The 13,711-nt window shown below is 55.7% G+C and overlaps 2 protein-coding genes across 2 annotated transcripts in view; one reads left to right on the forward strand and one right to left on the reverse strand.

The window, feature by feature from the left end:
• CDH23 (cadherin-related 23) overlaps nt 1-13,711 on the reverse strand; it is a 381,871-nt gene that overhangs the window by 33,536 nt on the left and 334,624 nt on the right. Inside the window, exons 36-38 of the mRNA XM_005882725.2 lie at nt 2,915-3,136; nt 2,486-2,605; nt 1,652-1,832 (exon numbers count right to left, since the gene is read on the reverse strand). Coding sequence (XP_005882787.1) covers nt 1,652-1,832; nt 2,486-2,605; nt 2,915-3,136 — 523 coding nt within the window. The remainder of the gene's footprint in view (nt 1-1,651; nt 1,833-2,485; nt 2,606-2,914; nt 3,137-13,711) is intronic.
• Nucleotides 6,924-13,711, forward strand: part of LOC102239895 (chromosome unknown open reading frame, human C10orf54) — a 23,936-nt gene continuing 17,148 nt past the window's right edge. The window contains exon 1 of the mRNA XM_005882704.2: nt 6,924-7,154. Within this exon, the coding sequence (XP_005882766.1) occupies nt 7,073-7,154 (82 nt within the window). The 5' untranslated portion in view covers nt 6,924-7,072. The remainder of the gene's footprint in view (nt 7,155-13,711) is intronic.

The following is a 13,711-nucleotide window of genomic DNA, read 5'->3' on the forward strand; positions in this document are numbered from 1 at the left end:
TTCATTTCAAACGGGCCTGATCCGGCCCGCGGGCCGTAGTTTGCCCACGGCTGACCTAGACAGTGCCACCACCGCTCTGGTCCTGGCTACATCATCCCTTCTGAGCACAGGAACTACAGCAGTCCTGTCAAAATCTAAGTCAGCCCTAGCCGGCTTGGCTCAGTGGATAGAGCGTCAGCCTACGGACTGAAGGGTCCCAGGTTCGATTCTGGTCGAGGGCACATGCCCGGTTGCGGGCTGGATCCCCAGTAGGGGGCTTGCAGGAGACAGCCAATTGATGATTCTCACTCATCATTGATGTTTCTATCCCTCTCTCTCTGAAATCAATAAAAAATATATTTAAAAAAATCTAAGTCAAACCGTGTCCCTCCTCGGCTCAAAGTCCTCCCATGGTCCCCACATCACTCAGATCAAGTTTTAATAATAGCCCGCAGGGCCCAACAACATCTGGACCCACCAGCTCTCTGATCTCATCTCTTCCTACTTGCCCCCCTGATGGATTTCATGTCAGCCACATGGTTTTTTTTGCTTGCTGCCAGGCATGTTCCCACCTCTGGGCCTTTGCAATCGCTGTTCCCTCTGCCTGGGATGCTCTTCCCTAGGCGTCCACATGACCCACTCCTCCTTTCCTTCAGGTCTTTGCTCAAATGCCACCTCTTGGACAGGTCTTCCTGGAACACCCCATCTGACCCTGCAGCCTTCCCCCTGGCGCTCCCCATCTCCTGGCTTTATATCACCCCCAGCACTAAGTCATCTGCTTCATCAGTTATGCTCATGGCCTGTGGCCTCCACCTGGAAAACATGTCCTACAAGGGCAGGGCTTTGCATCTCTTTCGTCCTTTCTGTATCCTCAGCACCTGCAATGTGACTGGCATATGGTATGTGCTCAGTAACTATCAAACGATCAATTAAAAATCTGGATGTTTTACAAAGATTTAAATTTCCAATTTTTTTCAAATTTTCTTTTAAAAATGGGAAGGCCTGATACCCAGGCTGTAGAAATGGGAAAACATGATAAAAATAAAACAGACAAAGAAAAAAAAAAAGGAAGGAAGACACGGCTACAATTGGCAGGAGCTGAGCGGGTCTGTCACAGGGCCCCCCTCCTACTCCCCATTGTCTTGCCTAGACCCCTTTTCTCATATACGTCCCCTGCATAAGCCTAGAAGGCCTTAGGGTTTGGGATTCCTAGTCTACAGAAACGAGTGAAAACCACCTTGAGAAAACTCTCTCTGGCCATAAACTCTGTTCTTCAGCGGAGGAGACCAGCCACGGTTGCTGTGAAGGCCATGGCTGGGTGACGATGAGACGTGCAGAGAAATCCCAGGGCTGAGTGTGTGCGTTTGGGGGTGTGGGGGAGGATGGCTGTCCTTCCTCTACCTGAGCCTATTCTCTGGGTTTGACACAGGCGCATTTTCTGTTTGATTCTCCAAGAGTCTGTGACGCTCCAAGGCTACTAGCCTCTGTTCCCAGATTTCTGCATGTTCTCACCATATCCATGTGAGATCATTTTCATCATCTCATGGATGGGGAAACTGAGGCCCAGAGAGGGCAAGATCACACAGTGGTGGGGCTCATTTTGCTCCTGAGTGGGGGGTCACCAGGCCCTCAGGTTGTGCTGCCCCCACCGCCCAGCTCAGGCCCCACTCACCCAGGGGGTCTCCATCCACGATGCTGTACTCCACCTGCCCGTTGGGGCCCGAGTCCCGGTCATGGGCCAGGAAGGTCCACACTCTAGGCCCCGGCTGGCCCTCGGTGACATCAAACGGCCCCTCATAGTCTCGGGGGAAGGTGGGCACGTTGTCGTTGATGTCATTCACGTTCACAAGCACCTGTGATGGGGGACACGTTTAGCCGGGCCGCACCTCAGCCCGCCCTGTGCTGGGTCCGGATTCCTCATCTGGAAACTGGACCCAATAATCCTGCCTCAGGGGGCTGATGCGAGCCTCAGACGAGATGTGGACGTGGGAGCCTTTGTAAGCTGTGCACGGTTGAGTCATTGTCATTGTAGAAGCCTTTTTATGGGAATACTCATATTTTGATAATGATGCTCTGAATTTCTACTTATTGCTACACTACAGCCATTTTACATGGTCTCATTTGCTCCCACACACTGCAATCGCTTTTATTTTCCGATCTCACAGAGAAGGAAAGTGAAGCTCAGGTTGGTTAAGCGACTTGCCCAGAGCCACACAGCTAAGAAATGCAAGATCAGGGATATGAATCCTGCTGGTCTGACCAGAGCTTGTGCTCTCCCCATGAAGGGGAGGAAGGAAGGTATCAGCATCTATCTGATAGATGCAACCACTCAGAGAGGTTCATTAACTTCCTCAAAGACACACAGCAAGTTTGGGTGGGCTGCCGAGACCAGGACAGGGCTCTTGGATTTAGGTGCTTCTCCTAGATAACCTTTCCCTACCCCTCTTCCCATCTGAGCTTTCTGGGCTCCATTTCCTCTCACCCCCAAGTTGGGGCTGTGTCCTACCGTGGTGGTGGAGGTGAGGCGGCGGGACAAGATGGGGCACTGGTCTGTGGCTGTGACGATCAGGGTGTAGCGGCCATGGCAGATCTCATAGTCCAGCTCCTTGGCAGCACGGATGACACCCTGGGGGATACATAGAGGGAACGAGGGTGGAGCGATGGGTAGTGAGTCTAGGCCACCCTGGGGACCAGCTCCTTCATGGGGTACTCTGTGACTACCCCAGCAGGGCGGCATCCTGGCCCTGATGGGAAACCCTTGTTGCCACCCAGCCCAGGGTTTCCATTTTCCCGCAATGGCTGCCCCACACACCCCAGTTTCCCTCCCAGACTCCATCTTTGCTGGGCCCCCACCCCATGATGTCACTGAGCTCCCTCCCCTCCAATCCCTTTAGCCAGGTGACCCTCTTCTTAGACCCCGCCATCAGCTGCTGACCGTGTGTCTGTCAATATGGAAAGTATCGATGATGTTGCCTGCAATGATGGCGTAGGTCACTGTGCCATTGGGCCCCTCGTCCAGGTCAAGCGCCTGGATGGTGACGAGGCTGGCATTGATCGTGTCCGGCCCCTCATCCAGCAAGATCTCGTAGTGGGGCTGCTGGAACACAGGTGCGTTATCGTTCTCGTCCACGATGGTCACGTACACGTGAGTTGTGGCCTGCGGAGAAGAACGTGGTAGGTTCCTTGGTCAGCGGACTGGAGAGGTTGAGGTGGAGCCAGCTGCATGTTCCTCCAGGCTGCACTCACTCAGGGAGAGGGAGAAGGACGAGAGGGAGGGCAGGCACAGGCTGGTAGAGAAGGCACTCACACAAAAGCCATCTAGGTAACCGCTTAGGTATAAGACGCTACTTGCACCACCACCTCTCTGTCCATGTCCACTGCAGACATTACTAATCAATCATGGCACTTCTTAGGCCAGATGTAACCTCAGGATCCTTGTCAGTTCAGAGACCTGGTGATTAAAACTGGCATATAAGAGACCTGGCCCTTGTGGCTCAGTTGGTTGAGCGTCGTCCCATGTACTAAGACAGTGGTTCTCAACCTTCCTAATGTCGCAAACCTTTAATACAGTTCCTCATGTTGTGGTGACCCCCAATTTCATTGTTACAAATTGAACATAATTAAAGCATAGTGATTAATCACAAAACAATATGTAATTATATGTGTGTTTTCTGATAGTCTTAGGCGACCCCTGTGAAAGGGTCGTTTGACCCCCAAAGGGGTCGCAACCCACAGGTTGAGAACCGCTGTACTAAGAGGTTGCCTGTTCAATTCCTGGTGAGGGCACATGCCCGGGTTGTGGGCTCAATCCCCAATAGGGGGCATGCAGGAGGCAGCCAATTGATGTTTCTTTCTCATTCATCTCTCTGTCTCTCTCTGTCAATAAAGAAACATTAAAAAAAATAAAATTGGCTTCTAAGATGAACCCCAGTAACCACCCCGAGCCCATAGCTTTTCCTGGGCCAGGGCTTTACTGACCCTGAACCTCCACCTGGATTACAAAAGGCAAGTAGGCGTCACCCATGCTCCTGTAAATGCAAGAAATGCCGACCTTCAGCATTTTGAAGGAGGACGACACTGGGTGTCGGGCGATTCCACGGGCAGAATTTGTTGAGCTGTGAGAAACAAAGCTCCCAGAACACGCTTCGCTGCAAGAACAGTTTCTGCCGCGTGCTCTCCTGCGACTGGCCGTTGTTGGCCGATGCTTGGACCACATGTACTAGGTAGACACCTGGAGCTCGGCGCTCAGCACCACGGAGCAATGGTTGATGCGGCACCCCACGAGCAGAGAAGGTACATGGAGACAGAGGTTAGCCACGTGCTGGCATCTCTGCTCCTCACCCCGTCCCCTCTCCATTCTGCTTCTCCACCTGGGAGGATGGCCCTGTGGACTGCCTCACCTGGGCTCCCTTGCCATCTGCTTCCAGATGGGTTGGGCCGATGGGAGGTCCTGGCAGAAGATGTGGGGAGGGAGGAGAGAGAGATGGGGTGTTTCTCCCCCACTCCTTCCTTTCCTCGCTCTAGTTCCACCAGTGGCTGTGTTTCTCCTGCGGGGCGGCCCCCTTCACAGCTCCAGCTCTCACTGGGCTCCAGTCACCTCACCTCCTCTTGCCCTGTGGCTCTGTGAGAGGTAAGGGCTTCCAGCAGCTGCTGGTCTGAGGGGCGTCACCCGCTCTGTAACAGGCCTTCTATTAAACTACCTTCAGTTGAGCCCTGAGTGGCTCATCTCTTTACTACCAGGACCCTGACTAATACAAACCATTCTGTCAGCACAACACTGCCACCTTGCAGGAAAGGGCCGGATCCCAGCCTCAGCCATGGTTCCCCACTTTCCCAGACTCCGGGAAGCGAGTCTAACAATCTGCAGGGGCTGGGAGTGGCGCGTCTAACGGGGCTGCCCACCAGCCTCTTTGCTCTGAGATCAGCCTGAGCTTGGGAGGGGAGGGGGTCTGATTCCCTCTAGTCTCACGAGGAGGAAGTTAATGCCCCGAAGGCCCTTTCAGATGAGCCCTTCCTGCCTTGGCATTGAGAAAACAGTGCTTCAGGTTTCTGGACCATGTCCACACCTTGGGCAATGCCCTGGGTCTCACCCCGCTGCAAACCAGGAAGCTCAGCTGGTGGAAGTGTGGGGAGGAAGGAAGTGGAGGAGAGCATCATGGGTAGCTATGCTCAGGTGTTCTAGCCCTCTGGGGGGGTGGGCTTGGGAGGGCATTGCTCCCCTCCCCATAGTTCCAGGCTCCCCTCACCCACCTCCTAGGCCCTGAGGCAGAGGGAGTCTGCTTTCAAGGGTGGTTTGGGCAAGCCCAGGCCAGGAAGAAATGGAGGGGTTGGGGGCAGGTGCTTCAGGGTCCCACACTTGAAGGACCCCACCTCTGCCAGAGGATGGCCAGGGCGGGAAGAGGGCTCAGGACCCACCTGATTTCAATGGGCTTGGTACCTTCTCTGGGTGGAAGAGCTCACCCTCTGCCAGCAGGAAGGGCCCTGGGCTGTCTCCTGGAGTGGAGTCGTAAGATCAGGTCCATGATCAAGGACCTGCTTGTGTGCTGGCAATCTCTGGGCCTTCCATAGCAGGGAGATTATCAGTCCAGGGGGACTAGGCCTGCACAGGTCACCTAGTAACAGCACGACACCCACCTTCCTCTGTTGTAGCCTTTCCTGCCCCGGGAGCGAGGGCTGAGAGCCCTCAGAGAGCCTCTGACTCGGATCAGGGCGCCCAGAATTCCCGGCTACTCTTGAGTCCCACTACCATGATTCCCGACCCAGGTGGGCTCTGTCCCTCAGCCCGGGAGTTGCCTGGGAGCTCGAGATCCCCAATGAGCCAGCAGCGCTCCTGGGAGCTTCAGCCAGGCTGGGTAAACTGGTATAATGGCTGTGCCCTCCCGCTCTTTCAATCCCTGGCCCTAGCCACTGCCACCGCCACTCTCCACTTAGAAACTCACTTACTCACTTAATCGTCACTTTAAACCCCTTCTCCATGCCCAGTTTTGTGCCAGGGACTCAGGAACATTGAGGAGAAGCCTTCGCCTCCAAACAGCTCATGGTCTAGCTCAGAGGGCAGATGAGCCCCGATGAAATCAACTGGTTGGTGACCCCAGGCCGGGTGTGATGGCTGAAGGGTGTGGCTATAAGGACAGAAGGGGGACCCTCAGGAGAAGGTCAGAGCACTTTGTGAAGGGGAAGGACTTGAGCCGAGCCCTGAGGGACGAGAGGACTTTGGAGGAGAGGAGAGAGATGCTGCCAGTGGTGCCGGTGTGCTGAGTGGGGTGCGACAGCAGGGCACTAGCAGTGGGGTGTGCGCGTGCCCCGAGGACGCCCAGGCACAGGAGTGGGATGGTGCGAAGTGGGAGGGGAAGTTGAGGTCTCGGGGGAGAGGGCACTGGTGATTTTCTATGGGACACAAGACCAGATATTGTGCACACACTACCTGTGTCCCAGTGCAGGGATGTGCCAAGCCTGTTGTGTTCCTGCACCTGTGCCCCACCTATGTTCAGTGTGCATGTGCACAGGGTGCAAGCTCTGGAATCTATAGTCAAGTCTACACCAAAGTTAGATTTTGTTTTTTCCCCCCATTCATTCCTCAACTGGGAGTGCCTACCACAAACCAGGCCCCGGGCTGGGTTGTAAGAGGTAGGGTACAAGCCCCTGCCCCCCCAGCAACTCAAAGGCTGGTGTGTAAGGGCAGACAATCCATCATGCTTAAGTATCATGCTAAGTTACACACAGAGACACTTCTCAGGCGGTGCAACAATGCAATCTTCTCCAAAGAGGAATGGGGGCGAGTACACAGGCTTAAAACTGATCAGGGGGAGCTGACTTGCGGGGACACTGGCTGGCTCTCCTATGGTGCAAGTCAGCTCGAAGCCCCGCCCACGGGGCACTAGGAGCAGTGCCTCCCATGGCCTCCTGGGGGCGCTGCGTGGGGCGAGGGGGCGGAACAGGCGGCTCTCAGGCGCTGGCTGCTTTCACTTGCTACTCCAGGCACTCACTTCACTCACTCGCCGGGAGGGTGTCTGCCCTGCAAACCAAGAGTTCGCCCCAGGCGCCGCTCAGCCCAGCCGTCCCAGCCGCTCCACCCGGCCCGACCGACGGTGACATGGGCTTCCCCCCAGTCCCGGAGGCCTGCGGCCGGCGCTGGGGGCCTGTGCTCCTCGCTCTCTTCCTGGCTGCTTCCCGAGGTAAGGTTCACAGAGCCTGGGCACTGGGGCAGAGCATGGGGAGAAGTCAGCGGGTGGGGTGAGTGGGTCGCAGGCCAGATGGGGTACCCTGGGAGCCCCCTTCAGCCTGCTGGACACCCTCCCTCCTCTCCCCCCAGGCAGGGAGGCTACTGGGACTGCTTGGCAGGGGGGCAGCGGTGTCTCTGCCAAGTGCCCTGGCTGGGTGGTGGGCACATCTCTATGCTCTGACGGCCGCTCAAGCAGCTGCGGATCCAACTTCCCTGCCCAGGGTGAGAGGAGCTTCTGCAGGACAGGAGATGGGCGCTGTGAGAACAGCCCCGCGAGTTCTAGGGGTGCCACTGGCTTTGACACCTGTGGCATCTCCCTGCCGCTCCGCCCCGGGGTTCCAGGATCTCACAGGGGGCAGGGGGTGTGGTACTCGCAGCCCATGCCCTGTGCCCTGGCGACACTCCTGGCTCAGCCTTGCTGGGCACTGGTCAGTGTGGTCCCGGGTCCACTCTCAGATGTGGGCGCCTATCTTGTCCTTATCCTGAGGGTCTGATGGCTGAGAGCTGAGTGGTCAGCTGATTACTGGCATCCAGAGAGGCTGAGCTCAGGGACCACATGGGGCACGTTCCCAGCTCGGCCAGGAGTGCCTTCTGGGTCCTTAGATAACTTATGGCATCTTTCTGGCCTTGGTTTCCTCAGCTAAAACACAAGGAGGTGCCACTTTCCTCTTTCAAACTGTCGCAGCTCCAGGTGATGTCCTGGCCAGGACACAGGAGCTCCTGGGGGAGGGCAGAGGCCCTAGGACCCGCAGCCTGGCCTCCGGTTCTTGCCTGCCCAGAACTGAAGAGGCTGGATCTCCAGGGCAGAGAGCAGCCTGTGGAACTAAACTTTATGGAGAGGGCCAGGGAAAGAGTGAGTCATGCAAGGAGTCAGAGGGAGGCAGGAGGAGGCAGGGAGCTTGGCACAGAGGCCTCATGGGTGGGTCAGAAGAAGAGAAGGGGAAGGATAGGGTAAGAGGCAGAGAGAACTTGGAAAACAAACAGTGCCTGCACGCGGGATGATATCTCAGTACTGTGACGCTGGCCAGGAGCTCTGACAAGGAGGAGGGAGCCCACAGACAGAGCTGCCTAAACTGCACCCTGGGGGCAGGCAAAGCCATGGCACAAAGCCATGGCTCAGGTCAAGGCTTCCAGGAGGGGCTGGGGATGATGGCAAGCAGGAAGGAGCTCCGTGCTCCAACTGCCCTGCCCCGTCCTCTCCAAGTGACCCTGAGCGGCCCTTCTGTTTTCTTACCTCCCCCCGGCCCTCCCCTGGCTGGGCTCTTCTCTGTTCAGCAGCCCCAATTTGGGAAACTGAGTTCTAGAGAACAAGGGTTTAGGGACCCAGCTTGCAGAGCAGCCAGGAGCAGAGAGGCCCAGAGCCCCTGGCTCTACATTGTGCACGAAGCCAGGAGCCTTCACCCCAGAGGTCTTGCTGCTCCAACAGCTTGGTACTCCACCTCTTCCTGGGCCAGCTCAGGGCGATAATTAGGGCTCGAAGCAGCCTTCCATGGAAAGGAGTCTTAGTTTTGCACTGCTCTGAGACTCAGCATTCTTAACTGCAATATGGGCATACTATTGAAGAGCCATGCTACTGCCTGGTGCCTGTACCAGGGAGATGCCAGATGGGAGGCCTGGTTGCAGGTGTGATCAGGAGGGTCTGTGAGTTGGAAAGACCTGCTCACCAGCCAGCTAAGGGGAGAGGTTGCCCTGGGCAGGATTGTTCAAGTCAGAGTCTTTATGTCTGGAAGGTGAGATGGAGGTGGCTGGTATGAGCCTGTTCTCTAGGTCTGCAGTTGGGCCACCACCCAGGAGACTGGTGGTGGTAAGTATGGTGCTCAGGAGCTCAGGAAAAGTTGAAGATACCCCTTTCCTGGGTCTGGCTCAGGGTGACATGGCTGGAGGGAGGCGCCTAGGAACCAGGACTCAGCAGACCCAAGGGTGGCTGAGCCTCTCCTTCCACTGTAAGCATTCCCAGGACCTATGGAAGTACTGTCCTTGCCATGTCCTCATAGGCTGACCTAGGGGTCCCAAACTCTGGGACTAGCACATGGCAGTGCCCTGGGGCCAGGGCGGGGAGACCCCACCTTCCCCTTCAAGGTAAACAGAGCTGCAGGGCCTTGTTGGGTAACCCCATGGCGCAAGTCTCTGATGCAGCAATGGTCAGCTCTTAGGAAATCTACGACCCTCTGCCCAGAGGCCCTGGGGAGGCGAGAAACAGCCTCAGGCCAGCTCATGGGCAGGAGAGAGCACCTACCCAATGCCAGGGGCATCCCACAATACCGGGGAGCCCCTCTCTGAACTGGGCTGGCTGCTCCTGTTTCTCCCTAATCAGGGCAGAAGTTCCCTGGGAGAGGTCAAGGGGGAGGTGCACTGCTGGGAAGCTGCAAGGGCCCCCTCCCTGTCTGCGTGCACACATGGGGCCTACCCGGCAGTGAGCCCTTCAACCAGCACTGACTGAGCCCCACACACGGAGCTGGAGGCCCCAGGTTTTAGGCCACCTATTCATCCCGCCTTTGCACCCATAGGTACTTTCACGGAGGTGCCTATGGATTCTCCTCTGAAAGTTCCCCAGAGATGGGGACTTTCCAGCTTCCAGGCTAACTGGGCTCGGGGTCTGCTTGGCTCAGTGGGGTCTTTTCTTGCAACTGATCTTTACGTTCATCCTGTTTGCTTCGGCTGACCATCCCCAGAGAGAAAGTGGCCACCATCATGCCCACCAGTAATTCAGTTATTACTGATGAAGGAAGCCCAGCTCCTTTAACCTTCCTACAAGGGATCACATTCCCCACGGGGACACGGGGCCAGGCCCTGCCTCTGCTGTCACTGTGGGACCACGAACACACATCCCCCTGGGATGCGAGCCACGGGCAGGCCAGCTGACGTGGTCTCAGCGAGGCTGCCTGCTGCCCACTCCCTCCCGAAGGGTAACTCTGTGACCGTGTACCCTGAGCTTCGGTCATTAGCTCATCACCTTTGGGGTTTCTGCAGAGTCTGCCTATCGTCATTACACTTATTTTTTTCTGGAAAACTCCTCATTCTTTTTCTCAAGTAAATAGATTTTAAAAGGAAACTTTATATTACTGCCATAAATGGGAAGCCAGTATCACTTGCCATAAATAGAACAAAATCATAAAAGTATATACTAGGAAGATCAAATAAGGGTATTAAATTCTAGTTAGAAACTATAGCCCGAGGAAGGCTCCAAGCCCCAAACCTGCTGTCCTTTGCAGAAAACAACAACAAACAAACAAAAACAACCCCAAAACAAAACCAAAACTCAAGGAGCTCAGCAAATGACAGGTGTTTGGAAGACATATTGGCATCGAGCTGGGACTTTCCCTTTGATGTAATCGGGACCAAAAGAGAACTGAAAAGGAAATAACCTTCTCTCTGCGATTCAATGCACTTAATGCGGTAAAATTAAAGCTACCTGTGCTCGATCGTCAGCTCCGCTCCAGCAGCACAGAGGCCAACTCACGCCTGTAAGGAGCTGGTGGCAGAGGACAGTGCAGCTCTCCGGGAGGAAGGGAAAGAGGCCGGCGCAGAGTCAGGGGCCTCTCTCAGCTTCTTCCAGCCCCCAATTCTCCCAGCCCCTTTCCTTCCCCAAAGAATTATAGTGCTCCAGCCGGGTCCTCGCCTCTGCGAGGGTCAACTAGCCACCCCAGTAACCACAGGGGGAGAGGGAGAGGAAGCTTGCAGTCCCCAGCTAGGTCCTCACGGGTCAGGCCCCTGTCCACCTGCAGCAAGGAAGGAGGTCTCCAGTCAGCCCCCGGCCACTTCTACACTCTAGAGCAGGGGTGGGGAACCTTTTCTCTGCCAAGGGCCATTGGCATACTTATAACATCATTCGGGGGCCATACAGAATTATCAGCTTAAAAATTAGCCTGCTGTGTTTGGTTAAACATTTAACTAACTCGCCCCTAATGGGGCCAGACGTTCCCCACCCCTGCTCTAGAGGGTAGTCCACGGCACCAGATCACCGGAGCCAGACTACCTGGGTTCAAATCCTGGCACCACCGTTTACTCTTCATGAGATTCTGTGCCAGTTACTTAACCTCTCTGTGCCGAGTTTCCTCATCTGCAAAATGGAGGAGGATTAAATAAGCAAATCCATGTAAAAGAGATTAGAATGATGACTGGCACAGAGGAAGCACCAGTTGCTACTACCCCACTGGCTGCCAGCGCCAAGGGTAGGGCACAAAAAGACTTGAGCCTGAACCTTAGGAAGTCTGGAGGGCAGCTGGCAGGAGCTGGTAGTCTGGGCTGCACACAGTCATCCTCAGGGAGGGCCTGGGGCCGCTGGGAAGGAGTCGCCAGAGAGGTATCCACTGCAGGGTCTCAGGCCCTCCCGGGGGAGGCGTGCTGGCCTCCAGCCTCCAGCCCCGGATGCATGGATGCTTTCCCAAGGTGCTGGAAGGGCCGCTTCCTCCAATAGAGCCTGGTTTCCCCTTCCCGGACTCCTTGTCCGATGTGAATGGACACTTCCTGCGGGGGCAGGTATCAATAAACACATCTGAGATGCCCTTTGTCCACGCTGGCCATGGAGTCCCAGGGCCAGACCTGCTGGCTTCGGGCCTCAGCCCCTCTCCAGGGCCACATCCTGGAGTTTAGCACCGGCAGACTCAGCCTGACTGGTCCTTGCCTCTGTTTCCCTCTGTGCTCTGCATCTTGAGAAAGAAGATAAAGCCTCTCACTACACCCTTCGTGGACTATCCTGGGGGACAGGGCCTGGCGGGGAGCTGGAGACCAGGTCCTTGTTTGTCCTGGGCCCCCTCTGAGGGTGAGGACCTGCCTTTTGCATCTCACACAGGCCCACAAGAGCAGGCGCTCAGTAACTGTTTACTTAGAAGCCCTAGCAGCTGGACGGAGTTCAGCCCTTTGGGTGGAGCCTCCAGCGCAAACCAGTCAAGATAGGGACCCACCTCCAAAAGCTGGGGTGTTGCCTTAGCAACTTATGCCTCATCAGGGAAAATACACAAGCCTGTCCACACCCACACACCCCCATCCCGTGCACACCCACAGGGTTTCACAAGGCCCCTACTGGGTGGAAAGAGATGAATGAAGGTCGCGAAGAGATGAAGCCAGACAAGAGGTCCTTTCCCCTGCACTGGAACAGAACCTTCTAGCAGAGGCTGAGGGTCCCACAGCTAGAAAGCGACAGAAGGAGAACAAAAGTCTGAGCAGATATCCCGTATGGAACACTGTACTCCCACGGCCTCTCTGCCTTGGCCTGGCTCATGTGAGGACCTCAGTAAATATTTGCGGAATGCAAGAGTGATGTTCTCAGTTCTCAGTTCTGGCCCGAGGCTGAGCAAAGCTGGCTCTGTGGAAAACAGAGTCAATTTGAGGTCAATTCATTCTAAGTAGCTGGAGGACAAGATGTCAGCCCTGTCCACTGGAGGTTTGGGGGCTCTTCCTGTCTGCAGCTGGTGTGTTCAAGGTGTGGACCTCCCCTCAGCCACACGAGGCTGTGTGGCCTTGGGCAAGTTGCTTGACTCCTCTGAGTCCGTTTCCTCATCTTTAAAATGGGGATAACAATACCTACCTCAGGGGGTGTTATGAGAATTAAAGGAGATGAGTATAACGTGCTCAGCAAATCCCAACACAGGTGATCAAAGGTGAGCCCCTGTGATCAGCTTCGTGGCCCTGTCCCTCTGCCCTGAAGAGAGACAGCCCTTCCCTCCTGCTGCAGGGTTTCTGAGCTGGAGGGGGCCTAGGCACGTGGGAATCTCTCAGGATAAGTGAAGAAAGAGAGGTCCAGAGAGGAATGGGACGTGACCAAGAGCACGCCGTAGGGACATGGCTCAGTGGGGACAAGGACCTGGGATCTGATTGCCCCACCACGCTTTCAGTCCTGAGGCCTGGAATCTTTCAGATTCACAGCATTCTCCCTCCAGGTGCCTTTGCCTTCTTACCCAGTGACGGGAAGGGGCCTGGGCCCCAGGGCAGCACAGTGGCTGGATGGCTCCTGCCTGGAGACAGGCTCAGGCCCAGGTCCTTTTCCTGTCCTACATGATCTCCGCCACCCTGGAGCCAGGGGCTTCCTCCTCACCCACTCTCCCCCCGTCTCTGACAATGACCCCCGTGTCCACAAGGCTCTGCTTGTGACAATAAGCAACATCCTTCTGCCAAATAATTATAATTCCAGCTGGGCTATATATACATATACATATCCCCCCCATAACACATGTGCGCATGCGCAGCTCTGGATGACGTGGGATGTGCTCTGTTGTCCCCAACACTGTGCTCTTGCGTGTCCTCCCAAGGACAGGCTGCCCTGGACGTTGATCTGACCTGAGTCTCAGACACAACCAATGGGATGTTTTCTCTCTCCTCAGGGCAAAGCCCTGTGGACCCTTGGCCCACTCCTTTCTGGCTCTTTTGTTGAAACTGACCACTCTCCGCTGCCCCCCAAACCTGAATCCTGGTTTCTCCTTTTTTCTAAAAAGGGAAGTTCTCTGTGGTGTGTGAGGGTTTGGGATTGAGCAATGCCCTTCCTCCCACTGTTTCTGAACCCCAGTTCTCTCT

This window comes from Myotis brandtii, unplaced genomic scaffold, assembly GCF_000412655.1.
Source record: "Myotis brandtii unplaced genomic scaffold, ASM41265v1 scaffold735, whole genome shotgun sequence".
NCBI lineage: Eukaryota > Metazoa > Chordata > Mammalia > Chiroptera > Vespertilionidae > Myotis > Myotis brandtii.